At 41.8% G+C, this 12,430-nt stretch overlaps 1 protein-coding gene across 3 annotated transcripts in view; it reads left to right on the forward strand.

The window, feature by feature from the left end:
• Positions 1 to 10,921, forward strand: part of METTL27 (methyltransferase like 27) — an 86,607-nt gene extending 75,686 nt beyond the window's left edge. For all 3 annotated transcript variants that reach the window (XM_068265752.1, XM_068265751.1, XM_068265753.1), the window contains 3 exons: positions 575 to 710; positions 3,754 to 3,846; positions 9,300 to 10,921. In XM_068265752.1, coding sequence (XP_068121853.1) covers positions 575 to 710; positions 3,754 to 3,846; positions 9,300 to 9,526 — 456 coding nt within the window. In that variant the 3' untranslated portion in view covers positions 9,527 to 10,921. The remainder of the gene's footprint in view (positions 1 to 574; positions 711 to 3,753; positions 3,847 to 9,299) is intronic.
• Positions 10,922 to 12,430: the final 1,509 nt, after the last annotated feature.

Genomic DNA, 12,430 nt, shown 5'->3' on the forward strand with positions numbered 1-12,430 from the left:
TCCTGGGGCTGCCGCACTGCTCGAGCCAATTGGCGTGGAGCAGTCAGCAAGTAGTTAAGGTGTCCATAAATGGTACAATTTTTCACTACATACGATCTTTCAATGCGATTTGTCTAGAAAATTTGCCATTTATGCAGGCTAGATAAAATCGATCTAATAGTTGGATTTTATGATCAAATTTGAAGAAAGACTCGTTCAGTAATTGTGAACAATCAATAATTACCTTCAGATTAGTTTTGATCATTCAAATCACATCGATAGATCGCATTTAGTGAAAAAATTGTACTGTTAATGGGCACCTTTAGGTTGATGTCTAGTAGTGTTATCTAGCATTTTCACTGGTATTAACTGATACTTTCCTTTGAAGACTTTAGAGGTCCGTATCAAAGCCAGCAAACACCATGCTTGTATTGAAAGTTGGCTCACTGAAAACTATACATTTTACATTTTCCTAGCACTATGCTGGCTCAAGGCAATGCCACAAGATGCTTGGAATCAGGCATATTCTTTATAAAACAATGATGGAATAGTTTGTGGGTGTTGTCCCTTCATTGATTTAGTTATATGTGTTCAGTTACAGCATCGTGGCTTTCTCTTATTTCATGGCGTGGATGGCAGTACAGGAATGCTGGAAGTTGCTAAGAAGAAGCAGCTGTATCAAGAATTAAGGCAGTGCATGCTGGGAAAAGATTCTCTGCCCTTTGGCTCTGGTAAAATCATTACGAAAAATGTTACAAAAGTTTCAGATGTATAGCTTTAAGATTAAATACACTCATACCTGAATTTACAGATTTTGCTGACTGGATCAACTGCATTTTAATAATGGTTAGGAATCCTAAAGTGGACGTTTACAATATCAGTGGTGTCCCTAAGGCTGGTTTCACACTGTAAATTGGCGTCAGCGATGCGGTGAGTCGTGCCTGCTGCACCGCCAAAAGCACGCCTTCAGGGAACACCGCAATATGTTCCCTGTCTGGCCACCAGCCAAGGAGGAAGTGACGCACTTGCAGTCACTTCCTGCATCAGGTATGCGGAAGCATATTGTAAAAAATACGCATCCGCACATTCGCACTGTGACGTTGAGCCACCAACTTTAAAAAAAAAAAAAAACTTTTGTCACCATAGACTAACATGACTTCTGGGCCGACGCAGATTGCCGTAGGTCACCACGGGTCCCGCACGGTAACATAATTATGCGCTAGCGTTAAATTTGGCACTTCGATGCAGCGTACTACAACGTGGAAAGTATGTATTTTCCCCATAGGGTTACATTAGGCTGCTGTAGCAGTGCGGCAATTTGCCGCAACGCATTGCACCAGTGTGAAAGGGCCCTTCAGGGTTTTGCAGAAGTGTCGAGATTTTAGCAGGTGCTTTGTTTTATAACTGCTCACCATTAAATATTATACCTGCATAGTTCCAGGCTGTGTTGTTTTTTCTCACTGTAAGGGTTACGAATCTGAGGTATGCAAATGACACTTTGGCCTCGTTTCCATCCACGCATTTTGTTAGCGTTTTTCCAGAGTGTAAATTTGTATGCTAATGAAAGTCAATGGACTCATTTTGATTACCTGCGAATTTTCATTCACAGTCTGCATTTTTTTAACATGCCTCTCCTGGTTGTGTCAAAATTGTACATAATGATTCTCAATGGCTTGCCATGATAATCAAATACAAGCCACAAATCTCTTGCTGACGGAAAGCAACTTTTAAATGATTGAAATAGATTCAAAAGTACAATAGTTCAAGATTGTAACTCCAGAACACTGCAAGACTGTGCCATTCAGCCAGGGCCCTCCCTCGCCTGAGTCCCCCGATCTACGCTCCGCTCCAGCTGTAAATAGTTAGGAAGCAGCCGATAGTAAGAGGCACGGGCAGGGAGGGCTCACCTCTTCCGCGTTCCAGCGTGCGCTCCACTGACGTCACTTCCTGCAACGCCGCCCACTGTATTGTAAGTGGACGGCGTTGCAGGAAGTGACGTCAGTGGAGCGCACGCTGGAACGCCGAAAAGGTGAGTCCTCCCCGCCCATGCCTCTTACTATCGACTGCTTCCTAACTATTTACAGCTGGAGCGGAGCAAAGATCGGAGGACCCAGGCAAGGGAGGGGGGGGGGTCCGACCCCCCTCCCAAAACCGCTAGGCCCAATACCCCCATCCTGCCCGCTACCCCTCCGGCTCGGCGGCCGGCCCCCCGCCCCCATGGACGGGCGGGTGCCGCCCCTAAAATTTTCACACCGCCTCATGAGCGGGCCGGCCCTGCATCCAGCTATGACAATAAAAATGTTAAATAATATTTTAGCTTTGAACCTCAAAATAAAACAATGGAATTCTAGGGAAATATTATTTAGGAGGATAGATACAATTGTTTATTTCATCAGTTTATTTTCAGTTCAGGCTTTCTTTAAATTCAATTATGATATTGACCACTGATCAAAATAAATTGCTCTTTGGACTACATATGGCTACCGATGTATGCACGATTTTGTTGTACAGGAAGCAGCAACGGGCGATAAACATGTTGTTGGTAAGTGTGTGAGCACATCCTTCTACATTTTGTCAAACGGGACTCATTTAAGAGATCTGTTACTAGTTATGTATTGTATCTAGTTTTTTATATACTTTCAAAGAGAAGTATAGAAACTGGGAAACAATATTTTATAGTCCTTTTGAGTAAACATTCCACAAATGGAGTAGAGTGTAAATTGGTCCTTAGAGACAAATCTGCAGAAACTAGCTGGGAATTACATTAAATGTTAACAGCTGTGGAAATACTGCAATAAGCACTGCATATTTCCAGGAACAAAGGATTATGGGAAAGAAGGCTGAGGTAGCAGCTATAGTGATGTATTAGCTTTACCTGACAGTTGTATGTTAATAAGGAATAGCTGCAAAACCTCTGCTCCATTTTTACACTAACGTTTTAGGTCTGCTGACACTTTTACACTTGAGTTGCATTTACTTGCAACTTATTTTGCATTTCAAATGCACAACTGATCAGAGCGATTATGTGTTGTGTAATATGGAAAAGTGTGTTTAAATATTTAAGCTTTAAAGAGAACCCAAGGTGCAGATGGGACACAGAGGCATGTCACTTTCTCACTTCAGTGGCAGCCGCTGATGAGTCCACACGGATGAAACGCTTAGGGCGGAGCCAGGTGCGCCTGATGTCACGTACGAGGAAGGAGCTAGTACCGGCCAGTATCTAACCGCAGAGTGGTCCCGCGGCTGCCACTGAAGGGACGCCGGAACCACAGCAGGAGAGCAGACATCGCTGGGCTGTTAGCCCGATAGGCTTGATTTCACCTACAGACGTGAGTGCGCTGAATAGCGTGCACTGTTTAACTCGTTTTAAACATTTTACGCTATAATGGTTTTATGCTTTTATCTTTGAGTATGTGGAAGATGGAATAAAATTGTATTACCCCTGTTGGAGCAACTATTGCCGTTAGTATATTGATTTAAGCGCTAGATCCACCTGATGCATGAGGTGGTCTACATCTGGTGAGCTGCTACATTTAAGGGGGTTATAAACGCTGTTGAACACAGAGTGAAGCACACTTATCACTGGTGGTGTTGTGTGATATTGAACAGTCCAAACAGTAAAACACTATTGTGTATAGTTGTTTATTCCTACAGAGAGAGAACTATTGAAGGGGAGGAGCGCAGTCTACACTTTTTAAGACTGTCTTTGGCTTAGTTTATACTGCAAAACGCAATAATTGATACTTTACCTTTATGTGTATTCTTTTCTTCTAGAGAAATATGATGTTGTCATGATAGTCGGAGCTCTGAGTGATGGGCAGGTTCCAGTGTCTGTGCTCTCTGAACTGTTCCGTGTCACCAAACCAGGTGAGGATAAATCTATTCATGTGTTCAGGGAACAGACAAAACAGGACAGAAGGAAAACAGAGGGAAATGCACCCTGTATTTATTTAGAGCATTTAGCCTGTCTAATTCCCCCTCTGTGACAAATCATAAGTTGTAATTTGATCCCTCAATTGTGTCACCTGACTGCCACGGCAGGGATCTCGTTTGTAAACACAGGATGTTAACAATATGTCTGCTTCCAAGAAAGTAGAGAAACTGCAGATGTATTGCAGGATTTGTATCAGCTGTAACAAAGAAATGTTTTTCATTATTATTATTATTATTTATTGTATTTATAAAGCGCCAACCTATTACGCAGCACTGGACAATAAATAGGGATACATACATTGTAACAAGGGGTGACAGACTGAGCGGTAGCAAATGGTTTTACAACATAGCACAAGGTTATACATGCAATCAGGGTATAAATTGCGTTTTACAAAGACCTTTAAAGTCATTATGCTGTTGCTTATCTTTTAGAGCAGAGAGGAAGTTCTGAGTTCAGGTCCGCTTTAAAGAGGAACTGTAGTGAAAATAACATACTTAATAGAATTGCTTGTTTTTTTTTACAATATTCATTTTTACATTTAGTCAGGGATTGTCCATTGTAAAATCTTTCCTCACCCTTAATTGTATTCTGAAATGTATTACAGATGACGACATTTTTAGCCCTGGTAGGTGCAGCTTAAAGAGACACTGAAGCGAGAATAAATCTCGCTTCAGTGCTTATATTCAGCAGGGGCACGTGCACCCTTACCTCCCCAATCCCCTCGTGCTGTGCGGGCAGCGCTTCCGCATTTAGGCAGGGCTAATGGCTGCAGCCCTGCGTCATGCGCGTCTGTCAGCGCATATCTCCGCCTCTCCCCCGCCCCTCTCAGTTTTCCTTCGCTGAGAGGGGCGGGGGAGAGGCGGTGATGCGCCGCTGATTGATGGCGCTGACAGGCAGGGCTGCAGCCGTTAGCCCTGCCTGAAGAGCAGCAAAATCTACGACCAAGTTGGTCGTTGATTTTGCAGGGAGGGGTTGGGGGTGAAGGGACCCCATTCAGCCGCGGGATAGCGGCGTTTTAGCAGGGGCACACGTGGGAGGGAGGGGCTACACGTTCTCCTTTGTGTCATTAATTGACTCTTCAATATAATGGCTGTAATGAGGGCATAGCATATTGTCTTTCAGTGCTAGAGAATAAAACATTATGTAAGCTCTATAATTGGCACTTATCATCTGTTTAACTGATGCCACTGTGAATATATTCTCAGTTTCACAATAGTGTTTCAGGAAGCAGTTCTATAAGTAGCTTATTAGAGATAAGCCTGCTGCCCATTTCCTTTGCATTAATCTCTTAATTCCAAATCAGTATCTCATGTGTCCTTACCCTTTGCTTTTGAAATAGTATCGATTTTCCCAGGAGCTTTTGCTGACAGTATGGATTTTGCAGGCATGGTTAAACAGTTATAACAAACGGAAGCTAGTTATCTGCTAGATAACATTTAGGTTAAAACACAATCATTAAAGGACAACCGAGGTGACAAGTGACATGATGAGATAGACATGTGTATGTACACTGCCAAGCACAAAAATAACTAGGCTGTGTTCCTTTTTTTATTTCTCTGCCTGAAAGAGTTAAACATAATGTGTGCAAGTCACAGTGTCTGTCTGGGTCGGGACCGGGTCGGACTGGATCAGACTATAACATATCCTTCAATGATAAGTAATTACAGCCATAAAGTACTTTCCTGTCAGTAAATGGATTCTGAGAGCAGGAAATAGATAAAAAGGGTCAATAATGCATAGATTTGAGCTCTAGCATGTTTCAGTGAAGGTGTCATTGGGCAGAGACAATGAAGTAGTAAAAACTTAGAAACTTGACATAAAACTATGGGATATCTATAAAAAATTATTTTTAGGAGAAGGAGAATAGATACAATTGTTTTTCTCATCAGTTTATTTTCACCTTGGATGTCCTTTAAAGGGAAGGTTCAGGGACGATAAAAAAAATCCACATCCACTTACCTGGGGCTTCCTCCAGCCCGTGTCAGGCAGGAGGTGCCCTTGGCGCCGCTCCGTAGGCTCCCGGTGGTCTCCGTTGGCGCGCCCGACCTGGCAAGGTCATCGGACGTCCTCCGGGCTGTACTGCGCAGGCTCAGAACTACTGTGCCTGCGCAGTACAGTCCGGAGGACGTCCAATGACGTCAGTGCGCACCAATGAGACGCAGATTGGAGCGCAGCAGAGGCCCGACCTGGCCGCGGGCCTGGCCAGGAGACCACCGGGAGCCTGCGGAGCGGCGCCGAGGGCACCTCCTGCCTGCCATGGGCTGGAGGAAGCCCCAGGTAAGTGGATGTGGATTTTTTTTTTTTTTTATCGTCCCTGAACCTTCCCTTTAAATCAAACAGAATCAGCTGTGCAGCAATAAGGAAACTCGGTAAGAACAGCTATGCTCTGATATAAAATGGAGGTACAGTAACTAACGACAGTTAAAGAGAAACTCCAACCTAGAATTGAACTTTATCCCAATCAGTAGCTGATACCCCCTTTTACATGAGAAATATAATGATTTTCACAAACAGACCATCAGGGGGCGCTGTATGTCTGATTTTGTGCTGAAACCCCTCCCACAAGAAGTACTCTGTACAAACTGCCACAATGTAACAATGTTCACAGACAGGAATTAGCTGTTTACAGCTGTCTGTAACAGCCAAAACAGCTAGGAGCAGCTACATAACCTGCCCACAGTAAAAATGTCACCATGTAATAAATGTCAGAATGTAAATCGGGGAGAGGAAAGATTTTACAATGAGCAAACACTGACTAAATCATTTATACATAATTATGGTAAAAAATGAAGCACTTTTTTTTACTACATTATTTTCACTGGAGTTCCACTTTAAGTGTAAAATAAAAATATGCAAGATTGAGCATAGCAAGGAGACAGAGTGGCCTTCCTGCAGCAATGGGTGTACAGTCCTCAGGCCCCATTCACACTAGAATCGCTTTTCTGAGCGCTTTGTGATTGATTAGCGCTTTTTAAAAATCACTCCCATTCACTTTCATTAAAATTGCAGTAAAAATCACTGCGATATTGTGTACATGAAAATCGCAGCGATTTTTACAGCAATTTTAATGAAAGTGAATGGGAGCGATTTTTAAAAAGTGCTAATCAATTACAAAGCTCTCAGAAAAGCGCTTCTAGTGTAAATGGGCCCTCAGGCCCAGTGCACACCAAGCGGTTTTAGTAGCGATCCGCCAACCGCATCCGCCTGTGAAAACGCTCGGCTAATGTATTTCAATGAGATGGTGCACACCAGCGGTTTGAGGTTTTTAGCAAACCGCAAACGTGCCTCCTGCTGCACGTTTGCGGTTTGCAGAAGCATTTCTGCCTCAATGTAAAGTATTGGAAAAACGCAAACTGCTCTGGAAAACGCTATCAGAGCGGTTTTCCAGGCGTTTTTGTTACAGAAGCTGTTCAGTAACAGCTTTTACTGTAACAATATTTGTAATCTGCTACACAAAAACGCTTCCCAAAAACGCTAGGCATGTTTAGAAAACGTCTCTAAACATGCCTAGAATGGCTCTGAAATCTGCTTCAAAAACCGCTACCGTTTTGAGGATCTGCTAGCGGTTTTGGTGTGCACTGGGCCTCACTCTCCTGCAAAGACACACAATATGCTGGCTTCTCTGTGCTGTTAGAAGTTGTCCAGTGACACCACCAGCACAGACCCTGAAGAACCCCACCCCTCAGTCTCAGAAAGTCTGGTCAGAAGTGGTCTTCTTGGAAGGCTTGTGGATGAAAAGCTATACCCTAACCTAGAAACAAGATGGATCCTATGCACAAGAACTGGTGTGCAGAAAAATAGAAAGTTCTGAGGTATTCAGAGCCCAAAATCTGAAATATTTGTTTGTACCAGAAGGTAGTTTGTTTGCTAGAGGCCTGTTTCCAGGCAAAAGTCAATTTTCCTTGCAGATTTGGGGGTTGCATATTTGCAAACGGAGTTATGAATTTGTTTTGAATTGACAGTACTCTATTCCGATAAGTAGAGGTACTGTAGGTACTAATCTATCATGCCGCATCATAAGGGAGGTGTCTGATTTGTCCCAAAGTGCAAGATAATGATTGCAAGCATACACCCAAAGTACTATCATCATAAAGAACAACAAGGAGTCATAGAAGAGAAACTTCAACAGAACTCTGATCTCAACATCACAAAGTTTTTATGTGTTTACTGGAAGAGATAGAATCAATAGAGACACCCTACTCTATACAGTGCCATACAGGGCCAGTTCTCTCATAAAGCAAGGTGAAACATTTGCATCAGGCGCAGAGATTTCAGTGGCGGCATTTCTGTACTGTGTGAACCTTCCTGAGGAGGAAAGGAGCGGCTGAGGGTGAGCAGTTTGTTTGTCACAAACTCACAGCCAGCCAGTGTGTTATTGTGTTGAGCTGCAAGCATGTCATGTGAGAACATTAAATGAAGCAGAGTAAATTGTTGGGTGCTGTGCGATCATTCTAAATCAAGGGGGGTGGGGGGCGCATCCTCACAAGTTTGCCTCAGGCAGCAAAAAGTCTAGAACCAGCCCTTGTGCCATGGAAGGTATGAATAAATAATAACTGTGGTTTCTATATGTATCCTGAAAAGGCCAGGCATACCCACTGCATAATGTTTTTCAATACATTTTATATGCATTAAAGAGAATCTGTATTGTTAAAATCGCACAAAAGTAAACATACCAGTGCGTTAGGGGACATCTCCTATTACCCTCTGTCACAATTTCGCCGCTCCTCACCGCATTAAAAGTGGTTAAAAACAGTTTTAAAAAGTTTGTTTATAAACAAACAAAATGGCCACCAAAACAGGAAGTAGGTTGATGTACAGTATGTCCACACATAGAAAATACATCCATACACAAGCAGGCTGTATACACCCTTCCTTTTGAATCTCAAGAGATAATTTGTGTGTTTCTTTCCCCCTGCAGCTATCTTCCACTGAAGTGTCAGGCTGTTTCTTCCTGCAGAGTGCAGACAGCTCTGCCTGTATGTAATTTCTCAGTATGTGAAAGCCCAGCCAGGTCAGAGGAGGATTTATCCAGCTTGTAAAAGATAAGAGAGAAGCTGCTCTAATCTAAATAATACACAGGCAGTGTGCAGAGAGGGGTCTGGAAGGGGGAGATGCATCACAGAACCACAACACTGAAGAACTTGGCAGCCTTCCAGACACAGGCTGACAAGTCTGACAAGAGAGAGATAAGTTGATTTATTACAGAGATGGTGATAGTAGAACGTGCTGCAGTAAGCCAGAACACATTAGAATAGCTTTTGGAACTTGTAGGATGATAAAAAACAGGATGCAATTTTTGTTACGGAGTCTCTTTAAGGAGAATATTTTTTTATCCCTTGGAAATGTTTTGTTGTTTTATAAGTAAGTATTTTTATTTTTTGTCTAGGTGGTTTAATGTGTTTAACCACTCGCAGTAATATCTCTAATCTTCAATACAAAGCTGAGCTAGAAGAAGCCTTGACTGATCTGCAGAACAGAGGACTCTGGGAACAAATATTGGTACAGGAAGTGGAGCAGTGGGAAATAGCTGTATCGGAAAAGGAAGTTACACAGAAATCTGACTATATACCTGGTGTAATATATATCTACAGGAAATCTGGAGCCTATGAATAACCTATTTTTTGAATTTTTGGGTTTGTTTTTAAGTAAATGTTGTGGATTATCCTATATAGTAAAACCCTACTGTCTTTGCGTCCTGTGTCCCTGTGAGTGTCCCATCTGCGCTCTGCGCATGTGCAAGGATGCAGAGACAGTGAGGGGGAGTGACATGAGCCGCACGGCCAAGGGGCGGGCGCGTGCGTGGGCGCATGCGCAATGAAGACCTAGCCCGTTTTTAAATGGGCTTAGGTCCACTAGTTATCTATATTTTAGAATACCATAAATAAACCATTTGAAAGGTAATATTTTCATACATTCAACTCTTTTGGTTATCTTTACTTAAAGGGTACCTGAAGTGTAGCATGATGAGATACATTTTTACATACAGTATAATACCAATCCTTCCTAGAATCTGTGTGTTCCCTTTTCATTATTTTACTGTTAGGGTTAAAAGACCCTGCTGTAAAATGCAACCAGATATCTGATTGCAATGCAATAGCAATAACAGCTAGGAAGCCAAAAAAGACTTTCAGTAGGTCATCATCACTCTGCATGGGAGCCAAATACAAATAAAGAGCAACAGTGGATGTTAGTGAGACAGTCAAATCTTCAAAATTAGAGTTTAATGCTTTAAAGCCAATAGGAACCGCTACATAAAACAAGATACTTTTTTTTTATCTCACTAGGCCCTAATGAGCCTTCCCTCTCATCTCCCAGTGCCCATGGTGCTGCGCTGTTCCCGGGAGCAGTATTTGGCTAAATTGGTCAAATACTACTCCTTCCACCAGCGAAGGTGACTTTGGAAAGTCTTCGGGAGCCCGAGTACTCCCGAAGACGGGTCCCTCCATACTGCGCACGCGCGAGCGCTCTTTATCGCACATGCCCAGTATGGAGCCGCCTGTCTTTGGAAGGACTCGGCTTCCGAAGACTTCCGAAGTCCCCCGCGGTGGGGTATTTGAACGGGGGAGCCAGCGATGCACCGAGGGCACCGATAGAGGAGAGGGAAGGCTCTATAGGACCCAGAGCCTTCCCTCTCCTTAGGTAAGTATCTGGTTTCTTTTTTTTTATCAAGCAGTTCCCATTGACTTTAAACCAAAATAAGAATATGGTATTCCAGAAAAGCCCAATTTAGAGTCAATTTTTATTGATGCCATAGTGTATCTTATCAATTTGTTTTCATATCTGGTTTACTGTATATTAGAACTCCAGATAGTTTCTGACCAGGCTTAATACTGCCCATATTCCCAATGGAAAGAGTTTCCCTTACATCCTGTGATGTTATCGGAGATAAAAACTGATATAATGGCCCATATGCAATTACGGTAACTTTTTCTCCTAAGTTTTCTCCTGGGTGATATTTTTAAATGTGTCAATAAAATGAATGTTAGGCCATCAGAAAGCAAGAAAATACTCAAAATAATTTTGATAGTCCTTTTTCCTTTACTTGTTGGTACTTTTTTTAGTTGCAAAGTGCAGGGAAGTTATTTTAATTTGTAAATGAAAAATTATCTCCGAGAAGAAAACTCAGGTGAAAAAGTGAATTGCATATGGCCCAGTGGCCTTTATTGAATTCACTTTTTCTTCTAAGTTTTCTCCTAAGAGATTATTTTCCATCCTCTGTTTAAAGTAACTTTTCAGCATTCTGCAATTGAAAAAGTACCAAAAGTAGGTGAAAAAGTACTTTCTTGCTTATAAATCATCTTATTTATAAGGCGTAAAAATATCACCTTGGAGAAACCTTAGAAAAAAAAGTGAATGAAATAAGGTTCAATCTCTCCAAACATGGCATATATATCACATTATCCATTTTTAGTTCAATATGAAAGTAATAAATACAGCAAAACGAATTTCCCCATAAGAATGAATGGAAACCCAGTTGATTTGATCCACAATCCAAAAACAGTTATAGTAAAATAGTATAAAATAAAAATGCAAACAAAACTTTCATTGTAAGTAACAGAATCATTGCCATCTGTTGGCGGGCCCCAACCTTTTTTTTTTGCGTGGCTTTACCAAGGAACTTATTAAATAACAGTTACTTTTGAGGATTTCATGGAAATGTGACTTTGCACAGTCTCTACACACAGATTACCTGATGATGTGACCATGTATACTTTTTTTGCTTGTATATCAAGACATTGCGTGTATATCAAGTCAAAATTTCACAAACATTTTTGCTTGTATAGCAAAGTGCTCTTAAACCAAGTTAATCTCAATCCAGTTTTTGTAGTCAATTTTTCTGCATCCAGAATCTGCGTGTAGTGAAAACAGTGCCTGGCTGGGAATGTCCTGTTAACACCTATGGTGTTGCAAGAACAAGAAGTGCAAAAAAAATCTCTTCAGTAGGGGCATAACCAGTTATAAAGACAGGACAGATGGCCTGGGCCTATATGAAAAAAATAAAAATAATGCTTTGGCTGACGTTCTGCTTTATATATGACATACTGTAATCTGAAAATCCGGACATACTCCTTATGGCTGACAGCAAACCCTGCAATCTATTTTGAAGAAATCCAACTCCATGTTTGTGGCACCTCCTCCACTTTCAATGTTCCCACAATGTGAGGGATTCCAGTGAAGAGATTGTCCATAGAGAAAGATATAACATACAATATTGCTGGAGTATCTCTCATTGTAACATTTACAGCACGTCTTATCAGTATTTTATGTAGAACACATAAACGTTATCAGAACTTGGGTGCTATTAGGAGAGAATGTCCTGAAATGGTATTTTATTGTGGGCCTCAGAGTAGAAAGCTAAAGTCCCTTTGAAAAATAAACACAGTCATCTTATCGGCTTATTAACTGAAAGGAATGTCCTGTTCTGAATGGATTGTTCTGTCCCATCAGATATTTCCAGCCATTTCCTGCATTGGCCACTGGTGAAATTAGGTGGCAATAATTTATAATAAAGAATAC

The sequence above is a fragment of the Hyperolius riggenbachi genome, chromosome 2, assembly GCF_040937935.1.
Source record: "Hyperolius riggenbachi isolate aHypRig1 chromosome 2, aHypRig1.pri, whole genome shotgun sequence".
Classification (NCBI taxonomy): Eukaryota; Metazoa; Chordata; class Amphibia; order Anura; family Hyperoliidae; genus Hyperolius; species Hyperolius riggenbachi.